This window comes from Bolinopsis microptera, chromosome 5 (genome assembly GCF_026151205.1).
Source record: "Bolinopsis microptera isolate Bmic1 chromosome 5, MBARI_Bmic_1.0, whole genome shotgun sequence".
In the NCBI taxonomy this organism is placed as follows: domain Eukaryota; kingdom Metazoa; phylum Ctenophora; class Tentaculata; order Lobata; family Bolinopsidae; genus Bolinopsis; species Bolinopsis microptera.
The window spans coordinates 12416949-12430597 of record NC_087076.1 but is presented as its reverse complement, the minus strand read 5'-3'; the positions used below and the strand labels follow the sequence as shown (position 1 = coordinate 12430597).

The window sequence follows — 13649 nt, the reverse complement described above, 5'->3', positions numbered from 1 at the left end:
TAACTAGCTATGGTAACTAGCACTACATTACTTTATCAGCCATGGTAACTAGCCATGGTAACTAGCCATGGTAACTAGCTATGATAACTCCAGCCATGGTAACTAGCACTACATTACTTTTTCAGCCATGGTAACTAGCCATAGTAACTAGTACTACATTACTTTATCAGCCATGGTAACTAGCCATGGTAACTAGCTATGGTAACTCCAGCCTTGGTAACTAGCACTACATTACTTTATCAGCCATGGTAACTAGCCATGGTAACTAGCACTACATTACTTTATCAGCCATGGTAACTAGCCATGGTAACTAGCCATGGTAACTAGCTATGATAACTCCAGCCATGGTAACTAGCACTACATTACTTTTTCAGCCATGGTAACTAGCCATGGTAACTAGCACTACATTACTTTATCAGCCATGGTAACTAGCCATGGTAACTAGCTATGGTAACTCCAGCCTTGGTAACTAGCACTACATTACTTTATTACTTTTTTATCCCGTTTTACCGACCATCAAAACCTTGGTGATCCCAATTTCATGTAGCTGTCAAGTAACTTCACATTACCTGCACACCTGCAGCAGGTTGAAAAATAATGAATTAGTTGTGGTGGTAAACACGCGGTATTGTAGTCGTCATGGTAACCTGTTGTGAGAGTGCTGCACTGACAAGCTGCTGCTTCCTTCGTGGGAAGATGTTCGAGATCTCGCATTTTAACCAATCAGGGCTGATGATGAGGATCACGTTACTTACCGACAGCCAATCAGATGATTTGTTGGTCTTCTCTGATTTATTAGTACAGCTGGACTGGAGATAGTGCAGTTTGAATAGTTTCAATTAAGACAGCGGACGCTGAGTGCGAAAACTTGTGCACTGAGCTACTGTTGTCTCGTTGTTTTGACTCTGCAAAGCCATGGCTTTCTTGCACTTGACTAAGGTATGCATACCAGTCTCTTCCATACCTCTATAATTTCAATTTATTTTTCTACAAATTTTAACGCTTTCTTCAATGATCATCACTATGACACTATCAGTGCTGCAAAGGAAGTGTTAACTGACTTGCGTTCATATTGATTTTCAAATTGAATGAATTTCCGCTTCGCTATTCTTCGGGGCATTGAAATTGAAATAAATTTAAAGCTCCGTTGTGAGAAAAGCCTGGAGGGTGTACCCACTTATGTACATTATACATAAAAATATGCGCCTGCATGGTACATCATAATATCCTAAACCAATAAAGTCATAATGATTCCTGTGATACGAAAACTTTCTAAAAGTTGATGGCATGCATTCAATGCTCTTTCCAGTAAATTTGAATTTGGGACGTTGGGAGGTCGATTTGTTACCAACTCTTGTTTAGTTACGGTCATATTGGCTGATTAAAATTAAGTATGCTTGCTGTCATACCCATATTACTCAAGCAGTCACAACTCAGAACTTGTTATAATCCCCCTTCTGGTATGCTAATTTACAGAGTGGATGAAAAGTGATGAGCGCTGTTCTTTTAAATCAACCAAGATCAAAAGATTGTGTGGGGTCATTAATCATAACATTCAATCGTTATCAATTCTCAATTAAAAGATTTTGAATGATGGCCCTACATCGCTCCGTTAAAGTTTATGAACCCTATATCTGCAGGCGTTGTCTCCGTTAAAGTTTATGAACCCTATATCTGCAGGCGTTGTCTCCGTTAAAGTTAATGAACCCTATATCTGCAGGCGTTGTCCCACATCGCTCCGTTAAAGTTTATGAACCCTATATCTGCAGGCCCTGTCTCCGTTAAAGTTTATGAACCCTATATCTGCAGGCGTTGTCTCCGTTAAAGTTTATGAACCCTATATCTGCAGGCGTTGTTAAAGTCTATGAACCCTATATCTGCAGGCGTTGTCCCACGCTTACACGACAGCGGAGGAGGACCCTGACATGCAGTTTCAACAGCTGAGTTTGAACCTACAACCGGTTCACAAGGATCCGAGACATAAGGCTCTTGTTAAGATTGAGAACTGTAAACTTCTGGTAAGATATTTATTGTCGGCACTTTTACAGCACTTTTACAGCACTTTTACAGCATGTTTACAGCATGTTTACAGCATGTTTACAGCATGTTTACAGCATGTTTACTGCATGTTTACAGCATGTTTACAGCATGTTTACTGCATGTTTACATCATGTTTACAGCATGGACATTAGTATTTTTAGAAGACACTTAGGTGACATCCTTTTTTTTATTAGTTCTCATAAAGCATAGTTTTATCAAGCGTGTAAAAACTGAACAGTCATATAGCTGCAACAAATTAAAAATATAATCAACAAATTCACTAAATCACGATTTTACTAGATTAGAAGAAACAGGAATAGAAGTTTATAAGCTGAATTTAAAAGAAATATTTACGAGTATATTTACCAATTCAATACAAAATTTAAACAAAAAGAATCATTTAAAAAGCTAACTTTTCTACTTGAACGATCAACTGATTTTTTAACACGGAGAAGGTTCTGGAGCCACATAATTGCTGCTGTTTAAGAAAAGCTTATTATTTGGTCGTCTCCAGACTCTTTTTGATATCCAGCACGTACCTGACCGCCGTACTGTTGTTCTCCTGAAGCTCAGTGTAAATTTTATCCAGCTGCCCTGCTTCTACAAGCTCTATGTCCGGGTATATCTCGTTTTTAAAGCAGAAATCCACCACCTCCTGCGTGGCGGGGATTCCGCCGATCAGAGAACCAGCAATGGATATCCTCTTCAATATTAGCATAAACTGATTGTATTGCATGGGCGCTGCAATGCAGCCCAGTTGGACGAGAGTACCGTCAGTCTTCAGCATGGAGATGTAAGGAGCTATGTCGTGTGGAGCGGAGACAGTGTTAATGATCAGGTCTAACTTTCCTCGCTCCCTCCCCACTGAGTCAGCATCTTTGGACACAACATAATCCGCCGCTCCTTTAGATTTTGCTATATCGATCTTCTTGTCGCTGCTGGAAATGGCCACAACTCGGTGTCCCAGAGCGGCCGCTAACTTGATGCCCATTGTGCCCAGTCCCCCGATCCCGACTATCCCGATATTCAGCTTCTTTTCCGTGTTTGTTGCTCCCCAGTGGTTCAGTGGAGACCACATTGTGATCCCTGCACACAGGATAGGTCCTGCCTTTTCCAGTGGCATCCCCTCTGGTATCTTGATTATGAAGTGTTCGTGGACCACGTCAAACTCAGAGTAACCTCCCCAGTTCTGTACCTCCGGGTTTCCTCCTATGTGGCAGTTTTCCTACGATATATGAACATAACAAAGATATCATAAATTTGTATTGCGCTCAAGAATAATTTAAAGAAAAGTTTCAATTGGACATTTTTGTAACACAAAAAAGAAAAACCCACCTTCTTCTTAGGAGTATTGTAAGTGTGTGTAAAGCCATTAACACAGTAGCACTCCTCACCCTTGTGGCACACCTCACAAATCAGACAGCTATCCCTGATGCAACCCACCCCCACATTGTCCCCCACCTTTACTCGGCTCACTTTCTCTCCCACCTCCACCACTGTCCCCACTAACTCGTGACCCGGTACAATTGGGTACGTTGATCCTGGCAAGTAATAGTGGGTTAAGAACTTGTTGGAACACGGTAAGTAGTAGTGGGTTAAGAACTTGTTGGAACACGGTAAGTAGTAGTGGGTTAAGAACTTGTTGGAACACGGTAAGTAGTAGTGGGTTAAGAACTTGTTGGAACACGGTAAGTAGTAGTGGGTTAAGAACTTGTTGGAACACGGTAAGTAGTAGTGGGTTAAGAACTTGTTGGAACACGGTAAGTAGTAGTGGGTTAAGAACTTGTTGGAACACGGTAAGTAGTAGTGGGTTAAGAACTTGTTGGAACACGGTAAGTAGTAGTGGGTTAAGAACTTGTTGGAACACGGTAAGTAGTAGTGGGTTAAGAACTTGTTGGAACACGGTAAGTAGTAGTGGGTTAAGAACTTGTTGGAACACGGTAAGTAGTAGTGGGTTAAGAACTTGTTGGAACACGGTAAGTAGTAGTGGGTTAAGAACTTGTTGGAACACGGTAAGTAGTAGTGGGTTAAGAACTTGTCGGAACACGGTAAGTAGTAGTGGGTTAAGAACTTGTTGGAACACGGTAAGTAGTAGTGGGTTAAGAACTTGTTGGAACACGGTAAGTAGTAGTGGGTTAAGAACTTGTTGGAACACGGTAAGTAGTAGTGGGTTAAGAACTTGTTGGAACACGGTAAGTAGTAGTGGGTTAAGAACTTGTTGGAACACGGTAAGTAGTAGTGGGTTAAGAACTTGTTGGAACACGGTAAGTAGTAGTGGGTTAAGAACTTGTTGGAACACGGTAAGTAGTAGTGGGTTAGGAACTTGTTGGAACACGGTAAGTAGTAGTGGGTTAAGAACTTGTTGGAACACGGTAAGTAGTAGTGGGTTAAGAACTTGTTGGAACACGGTAAGTAGTAGTGGGTTAAGAACTTGTTGGAACACGGTAAGTAGTAGTGGGTTAAGAACTTGTTGGAACACGGTAAGTAGTAGTGGGTTAAGAACTTGTTGGAACACGGTAAGTAGTAGTGGGTTAAGAACTTGTTGGAACATGGCACACAACACGGTTCACAAAATCTATATTTAATTGCCATAAAGATAACAATCATCAATCATCTTACCCCATTTTTCAGACATCTCATTGAGCACATTGTGGACATCAGAATGACAAATTCCACAGAACTTTAGCTCGAACTTGACATCGTGTTTGCCTACTTGAGGCCGGTAGATAGTTAACTGTTTGAAACTCTCCCCACACTGGTCCACACCCCACGCAGTGACCGGGTACTCAGTGTCCAGGGGCGCCGGGATCGGCTTTTGGACTGCTATGTCAGGATTACTGAACTTCATGCTTTCGTGCTATGTGGCGGCTGACAGGGGTTTGATTCTACTATCGTTCAGAATATAAAATAACCATATAGTTAAGAATCAAATGAAAAAACTACTGATCCGAGTGTGAAATATTCGGTTTAATCTACCGTAACAAATCTACCGGGAGTATGCTTTGATCTGAGTGGCATTCTCCCTATGGCTTAGACACTAAACAGGATTCAACAGGAATAAGTATAAATTTGTCAATGAGAGTCTTGACTATAATACATCAATTCAAAATAAATAAAAACTATGGCATATTATAGGTTATATAACTATGACAACAAGGCTTCGTCCTCTGGGAGCATATATCTGAACTTGGCCCAGAACATAGTTCAGTTATAAAGCTCATCCTTGCATCAGAGGGACCCCATCAAACATCAGTTCTTAAACCTATGGTTAACTTAGCCTCCTTACCTGTCTACGTGGTAGAGTGGGAGTCTCACAAACAAACGATATACCGTATTAGAAATCGGAGAAAATTATGAAAATTTTAACGTTGCTGTCTCTGCATATTCCTATCAAATTGTTGCTAGACGTTATTTGATATCCACGATAATGATCTACTTCCGTGCCAATGGCGACGCCCGCGACTAGTACTACCAAGAATAAATGAGATAATGCGCATAAATCTTTCTTAATTTTAATTTGCACTGCCCAACGTAAAAGATCGTAATCTTTGTATTCAAACTCTATATTATAAATTGTTCGCCATGATTACAAAGTTTAGGCTAAAATGGAGCGAAGTCGATGGAAAATGCTTGGTCGAGTTGCATCTGATATCCTTTCTGTTATCCATAAGATATATATAAGATAGGAGACTATATTTTGTTAAAGGTGAACACAATCTTACTATATATAAAGCGAGACGATATATATATATATATCCGTGCCATTTTACTGACACCACGGCATCAACTTTAACGCGACTTTCCGCAAAAACCGCAAAAGATATACAACTGAAACTTTTTTGACTGGATCAAATGCTTTAATGGCCTTCAAATCAGCATGTAAAAATAAAAAATTGGCCAAGGAATAGTGATTTTAGAGCCCAAAATTTGGACCCCCAAGTGGTGTCAAAAACGCGAATTAAATAGGTAATAATTATTTTAGTCTCTTGAGTCTATACACCATTTAGGGTTATACTTATATTATACGGGTTCCTGCTAGTATGTCTAACGTTTAAGATGATGAAATTAAAATATCATAGAATTTAAGCCCCTATTTTTTGAGAAATATAGAAGTTCCAGGAAGTTCAAAAATTTATCCTAGCATTTAGACATGAGAGAAAAGGTTAAAATTTCTAGTTAACACTAAGGATCGATCTTCTGGATCACCTCCATCTAAGGGGGAACTTAGTAACGACGAGAGTGATGACGATAAGTGCCGAACTCAGCAGCGATAAGAGATATGATATGGCACAGATCATTCAGTGATAAAATAGAAAGCTTACATACCAAGCTTACAAATAACAAAAATGTTAGCTTGGTTAGCTTACTTTCTTGACGAGCACATTTTCATCACACACAGAAAAGAAAGGCGCAGTTTTCTTTCTGAAAATGAAATGGACGATTAGTATCGCACAGCCTTAACAAAAGAATTCCAGCATCAACCTTCGCAATTTTCTGGAATTTAAACATGATTCTATTAATATGCATGTTTAATTTATTGTATTCGTGAATGTTTGTGAAAGTAAGAAGTAACACCATGTTACCAACATGAGGATAAAGAATAACGATAAAGCAACACAAGTTTAAAATCTCACTATTTCAGAAGGGAGGAACGAGAAGGCCAGTAAATCTGAATATTACCAGCAACACTATTCAAGGGCAGATTTTCAGGAAGGTAAGTCGTACCACAAATCTCACCATTTGAAGTTTGGGAACAATGAACATTTAAAAATTCAACGTCGATTACAACGATCACTTTTGTTGAGTCCAAAAATTTCACCTGACCGATGCGTCAAAATCTTGATGTTTAGTTTATACTGTTAAAGCTTAAGAGTCAAAACATTTATTTATTAATTATCATAATGTTAAACAGTACGACAGCCTCACTGTGGGCATTAAACTTAAAAGTAAAACATTTCTGGAATAATACGTGATAAAAAGTTATTAAACTAGCTTTTTATCCTGTAACATAATTACAACCGAATAATTATAACCGAAGAAACATTTGTTCGCAGTTTGGTTCTGACACGGCCCCTCTGAGACGAGTAATGCAGCACTACGACACTCAGCGAGACGGCCATATCAACATCGGCACTTTCCGGGACTTGCTCTCCCAATTCAACATCAAGTCAGTACCTTTTCAGCTTCCCTGATCTTATCAGTATCACACATGCACACATATACAAACAAACAACCTTAATGCACCGCTGATCCTAACGGAATAGTTTACTACACTTATCAACATCTCACCACAAACTGTAAAATGGATCGCGGAATCTTTGAAGTTGGAATAGTATAGTGTTGTGGAATAATTGAGACACTTTCTCTTTGATTTGCTATCTAAAGCACCAATATTGTCTGAAACGCTTGAACACCTGCATAAAATAATATTTTCTATTTGGTCTTGCTGACTGTCATCGATTTTCAGTGCATTTTCGAGAAATCAACCGTCAGAAAAGAGAATAACAGAATGATTTATCGCTGAGTTTATGATCATAAAACCTGCCACATCTGCTCATAATCAGTCATTATAACCGATTTTCTGCAATTTTCTGGTTTCTCTGTTCAAACTCAAGGATGTCTGATATCACATGACTAGTCACGTGAGATGGTACACTTTTCTTTCTAGACGAGGATATTAGGGTACCATGGCACCCTCGTTTAGAATGGGTCTCAATCGCTTTCTCAAAAATCTTGTTTGCGCTTCTATTTATATTGTGGCTTTGTTGTTCCCTTTTTGTTTTCTAATCTGATAAGAGGATTTGTACCGTAAATTGTACAACAATCGCATAAATTATGACTTTTGACACTCCCTATTTGCAGGGTGGATGACTTTTGACACTCCCTATTTGCAGGGTGGATGACTTTTGACACTCCCTATTTGCAGGGTGGATGACTTTTGACACTCCCTATTTGCAGGGTGGATGACTTTTGACACTCCCTATTTGCAGGGTGGATGACTTTTGACACTCCCTATTTGCAGGGTGGATGACTTTTGACACTCCCTATTTGCAGGGTGGATGAGAACGATTTCTACCACGTGATCAACACATACGACACTGGTTTTAAGGGAGTTATACCTTACAGAAAGTTCCTCACAAAACCAGCCTACTAAGCAGCACTCACAGCTTCTGTTTGTCAGACATTATTCCCATATTGTGCAATTGCTAGTAACATGTGCTAGTAACCTGTAACACGTGCTAGTAATAATATGACAAGTTTTACGTCCGCGCCCCGCGGTCGTTTGGGCTAGTTGAGCGATCGCAGCAGTGTTGCTGAGCTGTAATCAATCTTTGTAATATAATCTGAATGATATGTTTAGATTTGTGCGTAGTCTGATTGACGAAAGATTGACGAGATGATTTTCATCAATCAGTGCAAGGCTGTTAGTCGTAGGAGTCTGCAAGGCCGTTTGCGTATGATATTAGTTCGATTGGATAGATTTTGTTTACCTTTATTATAATGTTTAGGAACCAATGTTTAGGTTTGTTATGCAGGTTTGTTATGTGGAGGGATATACATTTTCAATTTATTAATTCGCATTACCCTAATTACCCTAATTACCCTAATTGACCCCATATTCTTCACGAATTAAGTTTAATGAGTATTTTTTAAGACACTCACTCGTTTGAGTTCTGACATCCTAACATCTTAGATGTGTTCAAATAATATCATAGAGGAAAACGTTTGTGTTTAAAAGGGAATGCTACCGGTTCCGTCAAAATGGGGCCGTCAAAATGTTGTAGAAACTTTTCTATTTTAACTGCATATTATACCGAATACAGAATGGTATCTATGCAATACAAAAATAAGAATTTTATTCAAACACATTTGGACGGCCGTATTACGACGGTACCGTTAACATAACTGTAATATCTTTTTATAATTCCACTAGAGTTCTAGCTGAGATTGGTCGGTAAATCACAAATGATCAGAATATCATAGATCTGGATACTTCTTGGGGGTGAAACATATTTGTTTCAACATGCAGTGACAGTGATTCTAGGTTTTAATGGTCAGGACTGGAAAATGAAGGCTGGTTGGGTGACCGCTGTCAGGTAGAATATACTGATATACTGAACCAGTACATCCAGATCTGTATCTGCACTATACCCAGCCCCATCACGGTGGTGATCACAAATCAATCAGTCATACTTTATCAGCGTTGGGTCGCACATTATAGGTAGCGTGATGATTATATCTTTATATGAAAAGTTGTTGATGTTTTGAAATAGCTATTCTAAAACTTTAATCTGAAAATTAATTGTTTTGATTGTTATTCCAAATTGCTCCTTCTAAATCGCTCGCTCACAGAGACATGACAACGTTTAAGTGCTAAAAAGAAGAAGTTTAATCAAAAATAATGAAAAACACACAAAACAATTTCCCGCAGATGTATAATACAAGGCCTTTATAAAAATCATTGCGTGATGAGCTGATCTGCTGATAATGCGGAAAATTGGGATGAGGATGAATCGTGCGTAGCAGGATGATGATTAATCACTCTACAATCGACTGTCACGTGACTTTTTCAACCCGTCCTCTAGCTGGTTCTGAACGACTTTTTGAAACCCTAACCCTCTAATACGAGGTTGGCTACAACGTTTTTTCAAGTCAAGTTCTTAGATATGGTAATGTTTGCACTAGATTGGATATCTTTACCTCCCATCTTCACAAAATATTCAAAATTCTAATAGTAATTGATAGAGGATATAGCCGTGATAGACTGATTAAAGGCATTAAACGTTGTCTGAGGAAATATGATAACGTTTTCAGGAAGTTCGGTATTCTAGATGACCGTAACATTATTAAAGAACTCCCCTGATATCTTTTGATTTATTGAAACACGGGTACTAACTCTGCTAAACTGAACAAATTCTGAAACTTAGGTGAATAAGTGTACAACGTGCTAAACCGAAGTTCAGACTGACCAGTGAAAATGGGCGAGCGTACCAAGTGTCATTTTAATTAGAAGTTTTAGTCAGTGATTTATTATTGAAGCTTGTAATTACAATATCTAATGCTCCTATAAATACTTTAATTAATTGTTTGTCCCGTTATTCTTTTTCCTTCCTCTTTTCCTTGTCATCCCCTTTAGTTTTAAGATTCTTGCTATAAATGGCTACAGCTAACACTATTAATGCTAAGTACCAAACAACAAGTGGGAGGTGGATCGTTGGTACCATTAAATCGATTTAACACCGCAATTCCAGTCGCAAGCCTGGGACCACTACTAGCATAGTCACAACATCTACAAAGCTGCCATATAGCCTGACTGACAATTTTCTCGACTGACTGACAATGTTTCTCCTTTTTCCCCATTTAGAATACAAAGATTAGTACATTTTAGCTTATGATTAATATTATATTTTTACCTATAGTTTACTTAGATGACCCCAACCCTAACCCTAACCCAATCCTTAACAAAAAATATGCTCTAATCCTAACGAGAAATTAGACTAACTTCCTTATTATATAGTTATACGGTCATATCACGTGATCAAGACACTTTTTCGCCAATATCTCGTCAGGGGAGCATTTTTAATTTAACCCTATGTGAATGTCATGGGGGTGAATCAGCGTCCAAAAATACATCTAATTCTATTGAAGTTGGTTACAACAGTCGGGAATCGGGGGCCCTATTAGAACAATCTCGAAGATCGACTGTAGAGTGATTTAGCACGCTCGTGCGTAGCAACAAATGAATTGAGTAGAGGGATGATACTTTTATAAGTAACTGTTAGTCTATTATAACAATGGCAAGTTGACAACAAATGAATAACTCATCAAATTCAATGTTGACCGCACTCCCCAACAGATTAAAATTGAGTCCCTTTTCTTACTATCAGATTTTTAGTAATTGACAACAATTCAAGCTTGTAACAATGACAATTTGCTGAATTGGACTACAATCTATTGTAAGATTACCTGCTGAAACGGCGTCAATCGTTATCAGTTATGCCGAACGTAAAAGAGAAGGGTAGTCTAGCTCAATAAAATGATCACAACTTCTATGTGTGCAATTTTGGAATACATCTTGAATTGTTTAGAAACTATAATTATTGTGGATCATTGTCCTTGAACGTTCTTTGTTGTATTAAATTGAACGATCATGTGATTGTTAAGAGGCGTACTCGGGTTTCAGCACGACAACTTACTTAACGGCCTATTTAATGCTCCAATTTCCCATGACTTCTAGAGATTATTTATTTATTATATTTCATTAAATTTAGATGACATTAATTTAACTACGTATAATGGGCTCCTTTTAACTAGAGTATGGAAATTCAGGTTCCGATATTATGGAATACCTCCCGGTTTGAGACTCACTCAGGGCACAGTTCAAACCCAAACTCTCTTTGTACAGATACATTTTAGGACAGTAATTTCTATTGTAATTATGGACTTCAGAATTTTATGTGAATTTATATCTGGAAGATAACCAATTAAAACAAGCAAATAAGATGGTAAAATAATTGTATTAAATATGACCACAATATTGAATCAACTATCATAACGAAAGTCCGTTTACCCCAAGTAAGGTGGCAGCGGATGTGGTGAGGTGGAAAGCAATTAGTAAGGACGATCGGTTGATTGGATGATGTTTCACGAGGTCGCAGTGCCAGTTGTCTCTCTCTCTGAAGTAAACTTAGATCAATATAATGTTTCCAGACCGCATTAATTATAACGATGAACTTAATTAAGAATGTCGGGACACGGCCGCACGGATCAAACAATAATATGTAATACTAATAACTATCAACACTTAACAATACAATTACAATAACTCTATAGCGACTGACCGTGATAAGGCTCATGGTAGTCGGGTGCCGCGCGGACTTATCGCTCGGTCGATCGAGCGATAAGTAGCTCCTTATCGCTCGTGCGCGTCGTCACTTCAAGCACAATTGCGCGTCGTATCGTACTCGATGCTTGCCAAAAAGCTTTAATACTTTGGTTTTGGCGTGTTACATCTGAAGTCCAGAAGATGAATCCGAGATTGTGGAACCAGATGATACGGTTTTTGAGGCATTTTGATACGGTCATTTCAGTCTTTTAAAGTAGTTTCAGAGTGCTGGAAATGGTTGTACGGTGTAGGGGGATGTGTTTACTAACTATTTTGACGTCAAAATTGTCGCCAGAGGCTCCCTGAGTCATGGAATGAACGGAATGAACAAAAATGAAATTTTTTCTAAAACTCGTCGGATTGCCCCAAAACAGGTCGGAATCGTTTGGTATTGACCCTTATAGTGTTCCTACAAAGTTTGGTGGCCCTAGCACTCCCAGAACGCCCACTAGAGACTTAATTCCATTTCCGTATCAAAAAGCTGGTTTCTGAGTATCCGATATTGATACGGTCATTTCAGTCTGTTAAAGGGGCTGCAGAGTGCTGGAGATGATTGTACGGTGTAGGGGGATGTGTTTACTAACTATTTTGACGTCAAAATAGTCGCCCAAGACTCCCTGAGTCATGGAATGAACGGAATGAACAAAAATGAAATTTTTTCTAAAACTCGTCGGATTGCCCCAAAACAGGTCGGAATCGTTTGGTATTGACCCTTATAGTGTTCCTACAAAGTTTGGTGGCCCTAGCACTCCCAGAACGCCCACTAGAGACTTTATTCCATTTCCGTATCAAAAAGCTGGTTCCTGAGTATTAGGCTATCCATTATCGGTATGAAATCTTTTATCTAGATAAACAGATAAAGATTTAGGTTTTATCTAGATAAAACCGATAAAACCGATAATTTTTCTGCTGAAGGCTAAAGCCAAAATGTTTTCCAAATTTCACAAAAACTAATTGTCGACTTTTATTACTCTTTACCAGTAATCTTGCTAAAGTACCACTTCCTTTCTTTTGAAAATATTAGAGCATCAGTTTTCTTCTCCGGGGAGCAGAAGTGCACCAGTTTTCTTCAAAATAGTAGACCAACGGTTTTATTCTCCTAAGAACAGTAGTGTAACAGTTCTCTTCGAAACAGTAGACCAAGGCCAAGGGTTTCCTTCTCCTGAGAACAGTAGTACACCTGTTCTCTTCAAAACAGTAAACCAGTGACCACCGGTTTTCTTCTCCTGAGAACAGTAACGCACTAGTTCTCTTCAAAACAGTAGACCACCGGTTTTCTTCTCATGAGAACAGTAACGCACTAGTTCTCTTCAAAACAGTAGACCACCGGTTTTCTTCTCCTGAGAACAGTAAAGCACTAGTTCTCTTCAAAACAGTAGACCACCGGCTTTCTTCTCCTGAGAACAGTAGTGTACTTGTTCTCTTCAAAACAATAGACTGAGAAACAGTAAAGCATTTAAAGTGATTCAGTGAACCATTTTCTTATCCTGTTGATAACTTGGAGCAACAGATTCCTTCTCCTGAAGACAATGTTTCACGCCCAGAACACTTACGGAATTCAATTGAGTGCCCTGCAGGTATTTTTGACTCTTGTTAACAGTAACATGCTCGTGCCCGTCTCCAAAATGGTTGTAAGATAAAATGCCAGCATCTTCCTCAACAGAACAATGTCAATAACCTTCTCTGGATTTCTACAGTTCATACAGTTCTACTTCTACAGTTC

The 13649-nt window shown here is 38.8% G+C and overlaps 2 protein-coding genes across 5 annotated transcripts in view; one reads left to right on the top strand and one right to left on the bottom strand.

Annotated features, from left to right (window-relative positions):
- Positions 1 to 9339, top strand: part of LOC134815972 (uncharacterized) — a 64210-nt gene extending 54871 nt beyond the window's left edge. For all 4 annotated transcript variants that reach the window (XM_063824613.1, XM_063824612.1, XM_063824610.1 and 1 more), the window contains exons 13-16: positions 1884 to 2018; positions 6683 to 6754; positions 7095 to 7207; positions 8095 to 9339. In XM_063824613.1, coding sequence (XP_063680683.1) covers positions 1884 to 2018; positions 6683 to 6754; positions 7095 to 7207; positions 8095 to 8194 — 420 coding nt within the window. In that variant the 3' untranslated portion in view covers positions 8195 to 9339. The remainder of the gene's footprint in view (positions 1 to 1883; positions 2019 to 6682; positions 6755 to 7094; positions 7208 to 8094) is intronic.
- On the bottom strand, positions 2284 to 5372 carry LOC134815648 (NADP-dependent alcohol dehydrogenase C-like). Its single transcript, XM_063824202.1, has 4 exons — positions 5327 to 5372; positions 4660 to 4908; positions 3376 to 3581; positions 2284 to 3265 (listed from the first exon to the last, which is right to left on the bottom strand). The coding sequence occupies exons 2-4, from the start codon at positions 4886 to 4888 to the stop codon at positions 2537 to 2539; spliced, it is 1164 nt and encodes a 387-aa protein (XP_063680272.1). The 5' UTR covers positions 4889 to 4908; positions 5327 to 5372; the 3' UTR covers positions 2284 to 2536.
- Positions 9340 to 13649: the final 4310 nt, after the last annotated feature.